Source organism: Cupressus sempervirens, chromosome 3 (assembly GCF_028749045.1).
Source record: "Cupressus sempervirens isolate cs-2001-9-10 chromosome 3, ASM2874904v1, whole genome shotgun sequence".
NCBI lineage: Eukaryota > Viridiplantae > Streptophyta > Pinopsida > Cupressales > Cupressaceae > Cupressus > Cupressus sempervirens.
In genome coordinates this window covers 469985336-470004012 of record NC_143120.1, presented here as the reverse complement: position 1 = coordinate 470004012, position 18677 = coordinate 469985336, and the positions used below count along the sequence as shown (strand labels likewise).

The window sequence follows — 18677 nt, the reverse complement described above, 5'->3', positions numbered from 1 at the left end:
GAGATCTTGAGAAGTCTGAACCATTACCACTATGGGCTAAATCACACAAGCTTGATGACCTTCTAAGAGACTAGTTTAGATTAACCTATGGGAGATCGAAACCAAAGATCAGGGAGAAAGTGTTTGCAAAAAGAGAAAAGGTTTATCAAGATTACCAGACACTTCCAAACTTGACATAGCAAAGAGCTATTACAGGGCTTAGGAACCGATTTCCAGAAGCTTTCAAAAATGTTGAACCACATAGACCTATTAATTATGAGGCAGTTTTTAATAGGGTGCCCAAGTATATACAACTAGGAAGACAAATCAAGAAGGAACTATGGATGCCATTGATTTTTTAGCCTCCTACCCTTCTTTTGCCTCTTTATGATAATGATGCTACCAGACTAGATCCATTAGTTGAGGAACACCTGGGTGAACATTGGAAGTGCACCGGAGGATTTTTCTACACTTTTAGAAGTGGGAAGCAAGGGAAAACTATAGTGGGAGACTTCAAAGCTATGGAAAAGAAGTACAATGCTTGAGGACAAGCATTTAAAAAGTGGGGGGTAGATGATTAGGCATATTAAAGTCTTAATTTTGATATAGTTTTTATAGTTTGGACTTACTCTTTGTGCCTTGTCAAAAACATTTTCAAAACATGTGTGTAAATATCTTGTGAACTTATGCCAAAGACAACTAGGACTTATTAAACCTATGGGTAGTGTATATGACATACTTTGCTTAATATTATACATAGAATGCAGTATTTCATATAAATATTTTAAGCTATGTTCTAATATCTGAATAAGAGTAGGAATGTTATCTTGCATATGTATTACAGATGTTTCTAACTTTCAAGAAATGAAGAGTGACACAAAGGGTGGAGATTGATCATGGCAAGGAAAGCACAGTTTAGATCCTATGGATAAGCCACACTTGCAGAGGAGTTATTGTTCTAGAAAATCTAGGAAGACTTGACTTGCTATATTTCCTACAAGTTATTATTTTTTTGCTTAATATTAAATGTACTATGTCATGGTTAATCTTTCGCCTTCTTTTCTGGTGATGTTTGTTCAAGACTTTTATGTCTTGTTTTTAATAAGTGTCCAATCCTCTATATAATGGATTTGGATTGTCTTAGTAAGTTAGTAATGAGAAAATAGACAATGCTAGTTTAAGATTTAGAAGTTACTCTTTTTTATTCTTCATGAATTATTCAGTCAATGTACTCAAAGAAGGATCTTAATGAAAGAGTAATTTTGGAATACTTGTTATGCTCTTAGTTGAAACCAACCAAGAGGGCCCACTTGGGAGGTGGAATAAATTTAAGTAGAGTAGTTTTATTCCTTACAATTTCATGTTTTGAAGATAGATTTATTGTATTCCTACAACATTGTTACTGTGAAAGTTCTTGCAACACTTGTAGAAAATGATCATGGTGGATGTTTGGAGTTGTTAATTAGTTTAGGTTCATTTTCCAAATATTTCTATAGTTATCTATTATTTTTTATTAAGAAAAATGGGTTTTACAGGGATCCTAAAACCCAAAAGTTTTTACATTATATCTAAAATAATAATATTAAATAAAGTCCAAACCCTATGCAACTGCCTATAGAAAGCCATCACAAAAGACAGGCCCGTGGCTAGAAGATAAAAGCCAGAAGCACTAAACTAAATATAGAATGAAGCAAAAAAATAGGCCACTAGCAATTGTTTCTGACTATCTAAATCCTACAGATTTTTTTCCTCCTTGTTGATGCTCTAGATCTCCATGCCCACACGTTCCTAGTTCGGGTCATTAATTCACTTCATCTGGCCCCTGGTCTCTTTCATTTCTCCCTCGGTCTTCCTGAGTTTCGAGCTGGCCTTTTCATCTTTATCCCCACTGATTCCTGCATCTTTCAGTGATTCACCTAGCCTATTGATGTTCTCATTTAGAATGTTTAGGTAATCACCTGATTAGCTAGGTTTTCATTCGATATCTCCATCTTTTGAACCCTTTTCTCAACCTTTGTGATACGATCCTCCTCGCTAGTAAGATGACTACGATTGCTGCTTGTCCTGTGGCTTTCCTCTACATTCCTTTTCTCCTTGAGTGCCTCAATCTCATGAAAAAGCCATTTGATAGAGCAAAAATTATCTATCACGTTGTTTTTGGTGTTATTAAGTAGATTGAGCCCTGTTTCCCTTGCATTATCTAATATTGAAACCAGAGCAGGGTTTATGAATTCATTGAAATTGGCTTTTCCTTCTATATCTTCGAAGACTTGTAGTTCCACTTTCTCCCTAACAATCCCCATCTTTGTCATTTGGGTGTTGAAGTTTCTCCATGACCTCCTTCTATCTTTCATAACTATTTCCCCATTATCTTCCACCATAGTTTCCTTAATCTCCTAAGATGGAGAGATAGAAGGTAAGGGTCCCGAAGCCTCAGGGGTCTGATCTTTTTTCTCTTCTAGCTCCAACTCCTCCTTGACTTTTCTCTTTTTGGGGTTCCCTGATTGAATAGATATATCTTCTCCCATCTTCCCATTATCTTCCCCCTTCTTCTATTCCTCCAACTCGATATAGTTATCTATTGTTAATCCAAGTGTATTTACTATTTTGTAACAATAGTATAGATTCTTTTCATGCATTTTACTTTCCTGCAGCATAGGTGTTAAGACTCTTAAAGGAACTTAGTGCACATACCGTGCTAACCCATTTCAAGTCATGTGTCCCTAGGTTGACAATTCAAGTGTATTTCAAGATGGAATAGATAGTCTTCAGAATACATATAGTATCCTTGAGAGAGACAATGGTGTGATTATCTTCATCTATTATGGAACCATATAAGCCTAAAAGCCTAAAACCTAGGGCTCGAGGGTTAAGGGGTTAGGAGTAGTGACCCATGACCCATCTTGTGGATTTAGTCATTTATTTTTATGTTATAAGTGATTATGTAATTTATTTGGGGGATTTTTTAGAAGTTCTTGGAGTTTAGTATTGATTTGGTTGAATAGGGCTACTAGGAAAGAGCCCCAATTAGGCCTCCTAGTGTAACTTGTAAATTTGGCTTAGGAAGAAGCCCAAACTCTATCAGAGGATCATGAAACTTAGTGAAATGGTGGAGAAGGATGTATTGAAGTGTCTTGAAGCCTGAGATCCTAGAGGGTGCAAGGGAGTGGGATGCGATGAACTTTTTTTGCCTTGTTGAAGGCTTGAGGCTACTTGGAAGATAGGGATAGGATTGTGAAGGTGAAATTGGTGTGTGGAAGAGACCAACCACTACTACCTTAGTCTTAAGTAGGTCCTAAGAAGGGACATTAGGATATCCTATTAGTAATCACTGATTACTTACATCATAAGTGGTATCAGAGCTTAGCTTGGAGCTTATAGATTGGATGTTTGCACTTGATCAGTGTTCTACATCAAGGATAGCTAAAATGGTGACAAATGTGGAATGGACCAAGGAACTTCAAGAGTAGAAAGATGAGAATCAGAAGTTGAAAGATAGGTTAGTGTAGTTGGAAACCAAGATGGGAGTAGTAGAGAAAGCTATTGAGAAGATTGAGGAAGACCTCAATAAAGGTGAAGAATAGATGGATGAAGAGGAAGAGCAGTATGTAGACGATGAGAATGATAACATGCCTATAGACTAGACAACATTCATAAAAGCCCTAGAGACATTTGGGAGTAAATCTATTGATACATTATTTTTGGAGGGAAGATGGATCTTGACACCATCATGGATTGGATGGAGGCTCTTGAGAGTCACTTTATATGTCATGGAATAACAGAAGGGAAGAAGGTGAGGCTAGCTCAATCAAGAATAAAAGGGTTAGCACTCACATGGTGGAATTTTATTTAGGAGGAGAGAGTCAAAGAAGAAAAGAACATAATTACCTCTTGGAAAGTAATGACTAATATGATAAGAGATACTTATGTTCTAAAGGACTATGAAGTCTAACCACACATCAAAAGACAAAATCTAAGGCAAAAGGAGCTAACTGTAAGTGCATACACTGAGGAGTTTGATAGGCTCTACCTCTGGTCAAGGATGGTGGAGCTAAATAGTGTGAAGGTAGCTAGATATCTAACTGGTCTGAGGTATAATATAGAAGAAGAAGTTGTCATCCTATGCCCCAACACAATAGTAAAGTGTTTTCAGTTAGCAGTAAATATTGAGGAGAAGATAAAAAGGAGGCAAGAAAATTCTGGTAGAGGTAGAGGAGGAAGAACTAATCAGCAAAGGGGAAGAGAAAATTTCCAAAGGATCCCAAAAGAAAATCAACAAAATGGTGAAGGTGGTAATAGAGGTGAAATCTCACATAGAGGGCTTAGAGGGCAGAGGAGGCCAATTAGCAGAGATAGAGGTTAGGAAGGTGGACAAGGTAGGGACATGAAACCATTAAGTGTTATTCATGTGGATAGCCTAGGCATACAGTGGCTCAATGTCTACTCAATAACAAAAATCCCCCTAACCAAAACAGAGATAGAAGGAATCAGTTGGTAATGACTAATGAATCTTGTTGTAGCAGTAGTTCCACACAAGTTGGGAGTGCAACACTAGTGTTTGATGTGGAAAATATGATGTTGAGGAGGACTATTCTGAAGGTACCTTTAAAGACAGAGCCACCACAAAGAAAATCCTTGTTTGGAACCCAAGGTAAGGCATATGGAAAATTATGCAAAATCATTGTTGACTTTGGATCAACATAGAATGTTGTATTCCACAAGGAGGAGGGAATCAGAAACTAGGAATGAAGGAGGGGTTTGTTGAGTGTCAAGGGACAATAGAGATCAAAGATGCAATGAAGAATGGTGATGGGAACCCACGTGACAAGAGTAGAGGTCTAGACAAGCCTATTCTGCCACCCAAGGAGGATTAGTCTGGGGTTCTTCTGGCGAAATGGTCATCTCTTTTTGGTGTTAAACCCTCTGGTAAGTATTCCTTTCCTCTAGTTAAGATTATTTCTAGCTTGGAACAAGAGTCCTGTGTGATTGTTATTCTAGATGAGTTGGTAGATCATAATATTGCTTCATGGCTTCCACTCTGGTGGGAAAGTTTATTGGGCAAAGGTCGAACATAGACATAGTGAGATCTTTCACTCAGAAGAAATGCAACCTTAAAAGACAGGTTAATGTTATGGCTATGGAAAAAGGCTTCTTGTCTTTTGATTTTGCATGCAAAGAGGACTTGTCAAACATCCTGTGTGAAGGTCCTTGGAGTATTGGTCGATCTACCTTGGTGCTTCAGAAATGGTCATTGAAGCTGGATTTGAATGAATCTTTCTTTATGCAATCATTGGTTTGGGTTAGACTTCCAGAGCTGCCTTTGGAATTCTGGAATGAGGATGTGTTTGTGGGAGTGGAAAATTCCTTTGGGGAACTTCTGTCAATAGACCCAATAATAGCTTCTAGAAGTAGATTAACTTATGCAAGGATATGTATTAAAGTCAAGGAAGGGGATGATATACCAGAAGTTGTGAGCTTTCACTCTAAGCTGGGAACTCATACTCAACAAATGGATTATGAAAGTATTCCTTTTGCTTGTTTTCACTGTCTAAAATCTGGGCATAATGCAAATCAATGTCCAAAGGTTAAAGCTAAACTTCTTATTATCTGGGAAAGGAGAAAAGATCTAAAAAAAAGGATATCAAGGGTGGCTAGAAGACCCAGGTAGTTGAGGTATTGAATGCCCCAATCAAAGGAGGGAATAAACCGACCCAAAATAATCCTAAGGTAAATAGGAGAGTGGGTGTCGTCTTGTCTGGACCAAAGATTATTGAGGTGGCAGATCCAATAAAGATAATGGAAGGCCTTGTTGAAGGAGGGAAAGAGCCAAACCTTAGAGTCTCAAGGGAAGATGAGATAGCTAAAAATGTTCTGTCAGAAAGAGAGGAGGAAGAAATAATAAAGAATCCTAGATTCTTAGAAGTTAAGGAGGCTAATGGAGCAATATTGGTCCCTTCTCAAGTATTGAGGAAGAAGATCAGGATAGAGAATGATGGTCAATCTCAGGAAATTATTGTGTCAAATTCCCAAATGCAAAGAGTGGGGGAGCAAGCCTTGAATATTGAAGGGGAGTCAATGAGGGAACAACAAGAGGATATCTTGGGTCTCCCCTTGCCTCCCAAGAAGAACCAAAATGTTTCATGTGATCTAGAAAAGATAGTAGAGAGGGATAACTCCTTATCTCCAAAGCCTAAAAAGAAAATCAGTCAAGAGCCCTCCTCGATTTTGCCAGTTGAGACTAGGAGTCATAGTAGACCAAATGTTGGAGTAAGGTCAAGATCAAGAGAAAGAAGATCTACTACTCAAGTCAGACAAGATGAGACCAAAAGAAGTGTGGTGGATGGGAGCCAAAGAACTCTTTTGGAGTGTACCTCTAATTTTAAATGAAGATAATTTCTTGGAATATTAGGGGCCTTAACGGAGCCCATCAGCAGGAAATCATTAGGAATATGATTAGAGATCAGAGATGTGATATTTTGATGTTACAAGAAACTAAAATGAAGAAAGAGAGCTTGGGTAAAATTTCTTTCAACAATAATATGAGTGGGGAGGCCTTGGATTCTGAAAGAGTGTCTAGAGGTTTGCTGACCCTTTTCAATAACAAGCAGTTCAAATTAAGTACTTTGTACAATGATGGCAATATCCTTTTTTGTAAAGTGTTTCATATTGACTCCAATGATATCTGGTTCCTTTTGAATGTTTATGCCCCTCATTCCAAAAGGGAGAGGAAGTATTATTGGTCTAAAGTTTGTGATATGGTTTAGACCAGTAACATAAAAAAGGGTATTATTATGGGGGACTTCAATTCTCCATTAATGGATGAGGAGAAGTTGGGAGGTTTGGCTCCAGACTAGGAAAGAAAAATGGATCTCTCCAATTTTATAAACAACCTGGCTTATTTGGATATGGATTTTTTGGGTGGTGCTTTTACCTGGTCCAATAAAAGAATTGGTAGGGATTGTATTCAAGTTCGATTGGATAGAGTGCTTATCTCTCCAGACTAGCTGTAGTCTTTCTCCTGCAAGTTGTCTCTGCTTCCTAGAGTTGGCTCTGATCACTCCCCTATATCCCTCTTAGTTTTCTCTATTGAACCAAGGAGGAACTTCCCTTTTCATTTTGAAAAGATGTGGACTTCACATCCAAACTTATTGAATAAGATATGCCATTGGTGGGGATGGAAGTGGAAGGAGCAACCATGTTTAGAGTTGCAAAGAAGTTGAGTAATGTGAAACAAATGATAAAATTTTGGAACAAGATGGATTTTGGCCATATTTATCATGATAAAGATGATCTGTCTGTCAAACTCACCTCAATTTAGGATACTATTCAATAGGAAGGGTATAATGATTTGAACAAGAATGTTAAGTTGTCTATTTTGACTAACTTGCACAATATTATAAGTAAAGAAGAGAAGTTCTGGAAGCAAAGATCAAGAATTAATTGGCTGAAAGAGGGGGATTAGAAAACTAGGTTCTTCCACATTTCTACTCTAAAGCATAGAGCTAATAATAGAATTTCAGGGTTAAAAAAGGGGTAGGACCTTTTGACTAAAGAGAATGAAATTTTTGCTGAGGTTGTTTCCTTTTTCTCTTCTCTTCTGACCTGGGATCCGTTGTTATTACAGTTGGATTAGAATGAAATTGTCTCATGTCTTCCACAAATAATCCAACCACATCATAATAAAGTGTTGAGGGCTATTCCAAATGTGTAGGAAGTCAAATAAGCTTTATTTTCCCTACATGCGGATAAGTCCTCGAGTCTAGATGGTTTTCCAACTTTCTTTTTCGAAATTTATTAGGAGGTGGTTATGGAAGATGTGGTGAAGGTTGTCTAGGAATTTTTTGGTGCAAGAAGCATTCTAAAAGAGATCAATTCAACTTTTTTGGTCCTTATTCCTAAAGTCCCAAGGGTTGACTCTTTGGATAAATTTAAACCTATCAGTCTTTGTAACTCTTTCTACAAGATTATTTCAAAGGTGCTAACCTCTAGAATTCTTAAAATTCTTCCTCTGATCATATCTCAGCAACAGATGAGATTTGTCCCTACAAGACAAATTTTGGATTCGATCATGATGGTGCATGAAGTGATTCATTCTATAGAAGCTGGAAAAAGAGATGGAATGCTCCTTAAGCTGGATCTTTCTAAAGCCTATGATCGGGTTGACTGAACTTTCCTTAGTTCAGTGTTGTAGGCTTTAGGCTTTGATCAAAAAGTTTGCAAGCTTATTTCTACTTCTTCTCTTGCAATATTTTGTTTAATGGAGCTCCCTCTAATTTTTTCAAACCTTCGAGAGGGCTTAGGCAGGGGGATCCTCTTTCGCCTATTTTGTTCATTATTTTGGCTGAATGTATTGGAAGGTTAATCGAGAAGTACAAACAAGAAGGGAGACTTAAATGGGTTAAACCGTCCTCTAGGTGTGATCCTTTTTTCCATCAGTAGTTTGTGGATAACACTATTATGGGAGGGGAAGCTTCGGTCAAGGAGGCAAAGGTGATGAAGGAGATTCTAGATTTGTATACTAGAGGATCAAGACACCTTATTAATTGGGATAAAAGCTCAATTTTCTTCATTAATACTCTAGAGGACAGGTAGAGGAAAATTGTGAGGATCCTTGGGTGTGGAGTGGGAATGCTTCCTTCTAGTTACCTTGGTATCCCTTTGGGTACTAAGCCTCCTAATTCCTTTTGGAATGGGATCATTGACAGGTTTAGTAAGAAGCTGGAGGGGTGGAAAGGGGTTTCTCTTAATCAAGCAGGCAAGTGCCTTTTGGTTAAATCTACTCTTTAGAACCTCCCAATGTATGCCTTGAGCCTCTTTGGGATACCGAAAAAATTTGCAAAGAAAATGGAAAAGATTCAAAGATATTTTTTGTGGTCAAATCTTGAAGGTTGGAAAAGATATCCCCTTGTGGCCTGGGATAATGTTTGTCTTCCTAAGTGCTTTGGGGGTCTGGGAATCAGGAAATTAAAACATCTCAATATGGCTCTCCTAGCAAAATAGATCTGGGACATCTTTAATAGTACAGGGGAATGGAGAGATATCTTTGTTAATAAGTATATCAAAAGACTTACTATTTAGTTCTTGCTTAAGAATGAGGACATCCCGAATGGGTTTGTTATTTGGAATGATATTCTTAAGGCAAGAGACCTAGCCAAGGCTAAGGTTATTTGGAAAGTGGGTAATGGGGAAGAAATCCTCTTCTAGCATGAAAATTGGTTGATTCAAGGACCTCTTATAAATAATCCAATATTTGAAATCTGGGCTAATGATTGTATTAGGCAATTTGGTTTGAAAGTAAGTGATTATAGAACTGACCAGGGATGGAGAGATTTGTCTTTCATCTCTGAGGATCTCAAGCCAATTATGACAATGTTGAACTCTATGGTGATTAACAATAAGAGGGATGAGTTAATATGGGGAGACAACCCTAATGGTTGTTACTTGGTGGCTTTGGGTTATAACTCCCTTTGAAGCTTGAATGAGAAACCTGATAGGCCAACACTAGGACAAATAATAAAAAAGAATTGATGATTTATAATAACGTTCGGCTGGTCTATACGTGTCAATCTGAGAGCGTAAGCTTGCGAAAGGTGTCTGAGCAATATGCCATCAAGGGATGATAGTTGTGAAATGAGGAATTATGAATGCAGCTAAAACACACAAAATTTAGTCTACAAAAAATGAAACAAACCCAACGACAGAAACTGTCACTTCCTGGCGACAGGAACATAAGAAATATAAATGACCATAAAGACAATGATAATAACAATTGTAAAAATTTGCAAATCTGAAGAACATTAATCTAGAATAAACAAACAAATATCATTCCAAAGAAAATAATAATACAATAATTTTCTAAATAGAAATCTGACATGAATTTCTATACATATGATAGGCATCCAATAATCTACACATTAATACAAATAATTTCCTGCACAGGTTTAAGAGCATAAATTTGCAATATCAATTACTTCAAGAAAATGAATACAAACTCTAAACCATTTCACTATCTTTCTCAATTAAAACATTAACTAGATTAGATATGTACTCATATGAAACCTTAAATACAAACCATACTAAATTGCTGAATTATGAATTATATAAACCATAATTATATTACAAATATCACCAGCATTCTGCAGAGTGGGCCCTTCCTCCTCAGTTTGTTGAGTGATGAAATTCAAATGCTTCTCTTAAACTGTTTCAATCATACGATGTTCTATATTTCTGATCAAAGTCTTGTTCCTGCTGAAAGCTATATTCTAATCTACTTCCCACACTATGTCTCACACTGCTTATACATACACAGCAGGCTTAACAACTTATTAACAACTTTGTTATTCATGCCATCTAAAGAATGGCTATTACATAGAACAAATTATAACATAAATATGTGACTTGCAAAGAATAGATAACTTTGTTGTATCGGTTCAGAACAATATTGTCTTCATCCAACATTTTTTAGCCAAGGTTGCTGCCACGTATGAAGTCCTCCATCACCATACAAATAATGCCAAGAATAGGAAATTGTTTTCATCATTCCAACAAAACTATATTATATGTGGTTGTTGATTCATGGTAGAGTAGATTTTGGTCAAAATCCAAACCCGTAATGGGAAAATCACGTTTTAAAAATAGTCTCTAACTTTTCCATCTTGCACATTCTGAAGATTTTGCCATCGGGGATTGTAATTGGGCATATTCTAGACAATACCCATGTTTCAAATTTTTGAGATTCATCCACATCTGTTCACAAAATAAAATGCAAAACTAACTATCCCCATTTTTAGTTGGTAATTATTCCAGCTAAGTTCTTTCTCAACATACTCCTTGGTCAATAATCTTGGAAGGAATAATGCTTTAAATAATGAATGCCAATAAGATATAGCAAGCAATATTTTCAAAGTGGATGAAACTTTGTATTTCTGAAATAGCTACAGGAAGATGTCTAGCGGGCGACAGGAAGAACCATAACTTTTTAGATAAATACAATTTCATTTATTTATTCACATATTCTATCTAATAACTATATTAAATATTACTCATAAATATTCAATCATATGCAACATAGAAGGAGAAAATGGAATAGAAGATGGGGATTGACATGAGTGTGAATGCTTATACGAAGGTTAAAATATGATATAATTTGGGACATAAAATGCTCTCATCAAAACCCCATTGGGTGAAATCCTACTTACCTGGTCTTACCCCAAAGATTAACATTTTTTACTGGCTGGCCTTGCAAGGCAAAATTCTTACTCAAGATAATCTAATAAAAAGAGGACATCTAATGCCCAATAGATGTATCCTATGTAAAAACCAATTAGAATTGGTCAATCATATGTTTATCCATTGTCCTTACTCAAAGGAGGTTTGGGACAACTTAACTAAGAATCTTGGGGTAAGTTGGTGCAAACTAGGTAATCGTTTGGATTTCTTTTGCCACTGGATAAGTATGTTCAAAGGCTCAGATTGCAAGATATAAGCACCTGGACTTTGTCTCATTTCTGTTGGGGAATCTAGAAGGAAAGAAATAATAGAATTTTCAAAGATAGAGACGAACCTGCTTATGTTCTAGGGGAAAAGATTTATATAAACATAAAGAAAAATTACCAGGTTAGGAAGGGGGAGATATTGAAAATGGTGGTAAAAAGAAGGAGAAAGATAAGGATAGGAGGACAAAAAGATAGGAGGTGAAATGGTTGCTCCCTCCTGAGAGATGGCATAAAGAAAATTTTGATGTTGCAACAAAAGGAAACCCTGGACCTTCGGGTTGTGGAGGTATCATTAGAGATAATTATGGTGGAGAAGTAGCAGCTTTTTCTCATCCTTTAGGTTTCCAGACTAACGATTTTGTAGAAGCCAGTGTTGCTCGCCACATAGTGAAATTGGCCTTGGACATGGGGATTAAAAAATTATGGTTGGAGGGGGGATTCTAATAACATTATTAGATGTATTAAAGGAATCACTCAACCTTCATGGTCTACAGCTAATCTCATCAAAGAGACCCGCATTTTCCTTGACAATTTTGAATGTGTCCACGTCACCCATGTTTATAGGGAGGCTAAACCCATGGTAGACTGGTTTGCCAATGAAGCAATGAAGCAAGACAAGCTAATGATTTGGAATTCAAGTGAGAATATTCTGAAAGAAGCGAAGATTCTTATTGAGCTAGAAAAAATCCAAGCAAGTATGGTAGAAATCTTATTGTAATAATGATCATAAATGGTAGTTTCAGTGTGAGTTTTTGCAATTATGGCATTTATGGAAAACACAATCAGGTGAGCTTATCTGTGTCATATCGACACATTTTGTGGGTCAATTTTTTCATTGTCCGCTATCTTTTCTAGGGTATCAAGAAATATATTGGCGCTTATCAGAGTAGTGGAAACCAGGGTGTTCAAAGGCTTGAGAAGGGTTCTCATAGGTCGGCATTTATGAGAATTGTTGGTGTGGAGAGCTTTAAAATGGTGGGGGAGCAAAGTAGGAAGGAGCTTGTTGGTGAAGTGGAAAAATGGAAACAAAGGGCAAAATTTTGGGAGAAATTGGAGAAGGGAGGTATAGCAAATTAGATTGCTAAACTCCATGGTTTTGACCCAGCAGTCGCTAACAATATGGTAAATTCTTGGAAGGACGGGAGGGTTAAAGTGAAGCAGGTTTTGCTTCAGATTACAGAGGATGTCATTGCTCTTTTTTCTAAAATTATGGCTGAGGGGTTCAAATTTTATAGAGACAAGAAGTTGTCGACGAATGCTATCAAGGATTTCACAAAGAACTTGGAGGAGAGGAATGAATTGGTAAAATGTGAAACGTTCTATGAAATGGACTCTATCAAAAAACTACGGAGGTATGTTTTACGAGTTGTTATAGAGTACATTTCTTTTGATACTAGATTTGACCGAGTGAGAACTCACCACTTTGTTTTTCTTAATCATTTTTGCCATGGCATCAAGATTTATTTCCCCTTTTATTTATTTACTTCCATAAATAAGGTTATCACTAGGTTCAAGAAAAAACCCTCAACGAATCCTGCCATGCATGAGGGATTATTGTTTCTAATTTATGAGCACTTTAAAGCTCAGACCATTAGAAAATATCCTCTGTAAGGTGCAGAAGCTTCTGTGGACTCAAGTAACTCTAGCTTTTCCTCTGATATAGAGGATGTCCAAAGTATCAATTCAGAGGGTGAAGAAAACATTTCCTCTGGTAAGAAGGCTAAAGAGTTGGAGAAGAAATTGCCCTTGTCTATTACCCCAAGCAAGAAGAGCCCTAAAGGACATAGGTCTAATACTTCTGACAAGGGTGATGAAGATGACAATGAGGAAGGGGAGGATTTGAAATTTGATGAAGAGGAAGAGGAGGAGACATAAATTAAGAAAGAGGAACTAGTGGCTAAAAAATGAAGGAGATCAAAAGAGAAGGATGCTAAGGGGATTTTGCGTTCAAGGCTAGAAATCTTTGCCATTCCTCTTTCTCCTATCCATCCTCAGGATCAGGAGAAGGCGAAGATTGATGGTAAGGGAGGAGAGGTGGTTATGAAGGATAAGTGAAAGGCCTAGAGAAATTTCAATGTTAGAATAGCCAAAATGGGTATTGTTAGAGAGATAATGAACTCCCAAATTCTGGAAGAAAAATAGGGTTAGCTCCAGTTCGAGGATCTCATTGATCCAACAATGGTGGCAATAATGGATAATGTTAGGGAAACTGGCTTGAATTTGTTGAATAATGCTAGAAATAGTATGATCGACAATTTTGGGTCAATCAAATGGCTTTACCACGAATTGAAAGAGTTCAGAGAAAAAATTGGCCAACTAGAAAATAATAGGAAGGAGCCAGATCAGGGAAATCATAAGGAACATGGGGATCATCTCAGTTTGGCTGAGAAGAGAATCCAGAATTTTGGAAACTATAATCATAACGTGGCAAATCAGATGATTCTCATTCTCAACTCTATCAATGATAACATTTTATCCCTCACTAGAATGTTGAAAGCCAAAGGTCTGCTGGATGAGACTGAGGACAAAGACAGATAAAGAGCCAAGATGGAAGAGGATGTGACAATAGATATAACTCTCAATAGCTTGGATCGGGAAGGTCAGAAGATTCAGGTGTAGATGGCTGAGGAGACTCATAAAGTCTATGAAGCAGCACAGACGATGTAGGAGCTCGAGCAAAAGATAATTGAGTAATCTTGGTTTTTTATTCTTGTCTTTTGTTGTTAGTTTTCTAATTTATTTTTTCTAATTGGCTTTTTCTAGTTCTAGCTTTTTGGTTGTTAGTTGGACTGGCCCTTTGGTTGGCCTTTGTTTTATGGTTGGGCTTAACTTTCTTATTATCAGCCTTGTGACTTGTTTTAATTTTCGACTGGGCTTTATCTACTTATTATCAGCCTTGGATATGTTTTAACTTCTAGGTTTCAGGGTCCCTATAAAACCTATTTATCTTATTAAAAATAGAATGTTGTATCCTTAGAGATGACTAAGAAGTATAAACTCAAGAGGTTATCCCATTTGACTCCCCATAAAATTTCATGGTTAAACATGAACCATAGTTTTACAGTTGAAGAAAAAGCATGGGTAGAGTTTGAACTTGGAAAGTATAAGGATAAGGTATTATGTGAGATCATTCCTATGGATGCCTTCAATTTGATCCTAGGAAGACCATGGTAGTTTGATGTAAAGGCCCAACATAATGGTGAGAAAAACATCTATCTGGTAGAGAAGAATGGTAGATAGTTCAAGATGGAACCTTTACCTGATCATATCATGAAAGAACAAGAAGATAGTGTAGTCAATTTGATTAAAAAGGTAAAGAGTTCCTATTATTGAGTAAAGAAGATGGTTTTCAAGGATATGCTTTGTTTGCTAAGCTAAAGGAGGAAGTCAGAAACAAAGAACCAATACCTATAGAGGTTGCAAAATTACTAAAATAGTATCCATCAATAGTTGTAGAGGAGAAACCATAATCTTTACCACCCATCAGAAGCATAAGTCATTAGATTGACTTAGTGCCTAGTGCAACCTTACCCAACAGGCTTGTCTATAAGCTCACATCACAACATAATGCAGAGGTAAGTCGACAAGTCGTGGATTTTTTGAATAAAGGACTGGTGAGGAAAACTTTGAGCCCATGTCCATGTCCATCAGTTTTAGCACCCAAGAAGGATGATAAATGGAGGCTCTGTGTTGATTCAAGGGCAATCAATAAGATCACAATTAGGTATAGGTTTCCCATGCCTAGAATTGAAGATCTAATGGATTATCTAGGAGAATCATGTGTTTATTCTAAATTAGACTTGAAATTAGGATATCACCAAATTAGGATTTGACAAGGGGATGACTGGGAAACAACTTTTAAAACTAATGAGGGACTATATGAGTGGCTAGTGATGCCATTTGGATTGAGCAATGCACCTAGCACATTCATGAGATTAATGAATGAAGTTTTGGTATTTGTAATAGTATATTTGGATGACATTTTGATATTTAGCAAGAAAAAAGAAGAGCACTTGGAACACCTTGAAATGGTGATGAAAAAGTTGCATGAGGAGAAGCTACATATCAATTTGGGAAAATGTGAGTTCTTCAAGTCTAAATTGGTTTATCTTGGTTTTGTGATTTCAAAGGGATGCCTAAAAATGGATCCTAGCAAGGTTGAAGCTATTTTGAATTGGCCAAGTCCTAAGGCAATAGGGATGTTAGGAGTTTTCATGGCCTAGCTACCTTTTATAGGGAATTCATTAGAGGATTCAATGGGATAGTAGCTCCCATACTAGATATCATAAAAGGAGGAATCAAATGTAAGTTTAGGTGGACTGAAATAACAGAGAAGAGTTTTCAATTTTTGAAGAAGAAAGTGCCAGAACTACCCACCCTAATGCTACCTAGTTTTGACAAGGTGTTTACTATAGAGTGTGATGCTTTCAAATATGCTATATGAGCAATCCTTAGTCAAGAGAATCATGCCATTGCATTTTTCTTAGAAAAAATGAACGAATCAAAGCAAAAATATTCTACATATGACCTTGCGTTATACTCCATGGTTCAAGCACTAAAGAAATGGAAACACTACCTCATGCCAAAGGAGTTCATAATGTATACTAATAATCATGCCCTCAGTTTCCTAAATAGGAAAGATAAACTCAACCATAGACATGTTAAGTGGGTGGAGTGAATTCAAGCATTTACATTTTCAATAAAACACAAAAGGGGAACAACCAAAAAGGTGGTTGATGCTTTAAGCAGGAGGATACTTGTAGTCTAAGAAGTCAAGCTACAAAATTTGGGATTAGAGTAGAGGAAGGATTTGTATAAGGAAGATTCTAATTTTAGAGAAGTCTATAAGACTTGTTTGGAGTATGCTAACACATTTCATGGTGAATTTTTTGATTATGTATTGCAGGATGATTTATTATTTAAGGAAAATTGGTTATGTATACCTAAGTCATCAATGAGGGAAAACATCATCAAGGAGAAGCACAATGCGGCTCTTGAAGGACATTTTAGAGTAGACAAGACACTAGAACAAGTTGTAGGATTCTATTATTGGCCTAGATTGTAGAATGAAGTTAGGAGATACGTGGAAAGTTGTCTAATTTTCCAAAGAGCCAAAGACACATCATCTAATGCAAGCTTATATCAACCTTTACCAATACCTAAAAAACATTGAGACAACATAAGCATGGACTTTGTCCTTGGGTTGCCTAAAACTGCTAGAGGAGTAGACATGGTCTTTGTAGTAGTTGATAGGCTCACAAAAATGGCTCATTTTATACCTTGCAGAAGCAACCATGATGCATCTCTTATTGCAAACCTTTTCTTCAAAGAAGTAGTAAGAATTCATGGACCTCTTATGACAAGAGTGACTGATAGGGACACCAAATCCATTGGGCATTTTTGGAGAACCTTGTGGAAGAAACTTGGTACACATTTGGCTTATTCATAAACTTATCACCCTTATACTGATGGCCAAACTGAGGTGGTGAATAGGTCCTTGGGAAACATACTTAGGTGTCTCACAAAACAACATGGTTTGGTTTGGGATTAGGTAATCAGTCAAGCTGAATATGCATATAATGACTCTATTAATAGGTCAACAGGTAGGACACCTTTTGAAGCATTATATGGCTTTCATCCAAGAAGACCCATGGAACTAAGGGATTTGCAAGACATGAATTCTAGAAGTGCCACAGGGGAGACACTTACATAATTGATGAATACAGTCCATGATTAAGTCAAAATCACTTGGAGAAATCAGTAACTAAGTACAAGGATAGAGAAAATTAGAAGAAGAAAGATATCCATTTTAAGGTTGGTGACCTAGTGATGGCATTCCTAAACAAGGATAGGTTACCTAAAGGGCTAGGAAATAAGCTATAGATAAAAAAGATTGGTCCTTGCAAAAATTTGCATAAATATGGGAACAATGCTTATGAATTGAAATTATCACAAGAGATGGGCATATCACCCATTTTAAATATAGCAGACCTCACATTATACAAAGAGTACAACAACAACATTGATTCTAGTAGTATTAGCAGGACATATTCTGAAGTAGAATGTATGAAGGAGCTACCACCCAACAAACCATTACAGTTGGAGTGCATATTGGATACCAAGACAATAAAAAAGATTAGGAAAAAGACATACAATGAATATCTAGTGAAATGGCAAGGCCTACCTGTGGTGGAAGCAATCTGGATGACAAAGGAAGACAACATAAAACATGGTACCACTCTTCAACATTTGGCAACTCAAGGGACTTGAGTTTTTCAAACTAGGGGAGTATGGTGCAGGGGCCCTAGGTCCTAAATAAGGTGGTCAAACACCAAGGTGGATAGAATAGGAGGTCAATAAGTACCCAAGATGACACAAGACTTGTTAGGCAATCTTAAGCATCCCTAGAATGCATTTAGGCAAGTTTTTAATATGTTGTAATAAGGCATGGAGGCAAGTCAAAGGTTGGTCAATTATTGGTCAACACTGTGAATTGACCAAAAATCTTAATTTTCATATTTCCTAATCTTCTTGCATGTTTTGATAAAGTTTAGTAGGCATTTGGAGCCTTTAATTGAAGTATATGTAAAAATTTTTAAAAATTGCAAAATTGCAATAAAAGTTGTCCTGCGACTTTTTTGTAATTTTTCTTGCAAAATGGAAGGCCAACAATTAGATTACTATTTGGGTCAAATTTTATGGAGTAAATTTGTAATGTCATGTGGTTTTACCTATATATTGAATATCTTGAACCTATGAAGGGGTTAGACTGAGTTGTACAGATTTGAAATAAAATAGCAAATATTTTTTGAGGGAAAACTATGTACAGTTAGAGTGTACCTTTCTAAATCCATTTGCACAGTGATAGTAAGTTTTTGTTATGATTTTATAAATTTGGGTTTTTTCTTATTGGTGAATATAATAACTAGTTTTGGTTGAATAAGAGAAAGTTGTTTTGGATTTGGATTATATTTAGTCTGCTATTTACCCTACCCTGCAGTTAGGGTTTGGATAAAAATGGCTAACCTCTCCTAATTCCCATGGTGAAAGTATTTATGGTTGGTGTATAGAAGGGTGTTAGGATGGGGAATATAGTCTTGTTTTGTAGTTGATCAACTTCCACCTACCTATACTATTCTTTCGACATCTAAGTCTCAACAATCAGTTTGTTAGGCATGTTGATAGTCTGAGATTACATTGCAG

At 36.6% G+C, this 18677-nt stretch overlaps 1 protein-coding gene across 1 annotated transcript; it reads left to right on the top strand.

The window, feature by feature from the left end:
• The first annotated feature begins 5005 nt into the window (after positions 1 to 5005).
• Positions 5006 to 5647, top strand: LOC149567172 (uncharacterized). Its single transcript, XM_089816613.1, has one exon. It carries the CDS (start codon positions 5006 to 5008, stop codon positions 5645 to 5647), a length of 642 nt encoding a protein of 213 aa, XP_089672739.1.
• Positions 5648 to 18677: the final 13030 nt, after the last annotated feature.

What these genes read in the sequence shown, in the direction of transcription:
- LOC149567172 (XM_089816613.1), top strand. Translation starts at nt 5,006, where the DNA reads ATGGCTTCCACTCTGGTGGGAAAGTTTATTGGGCAAAGGTCGAACATA.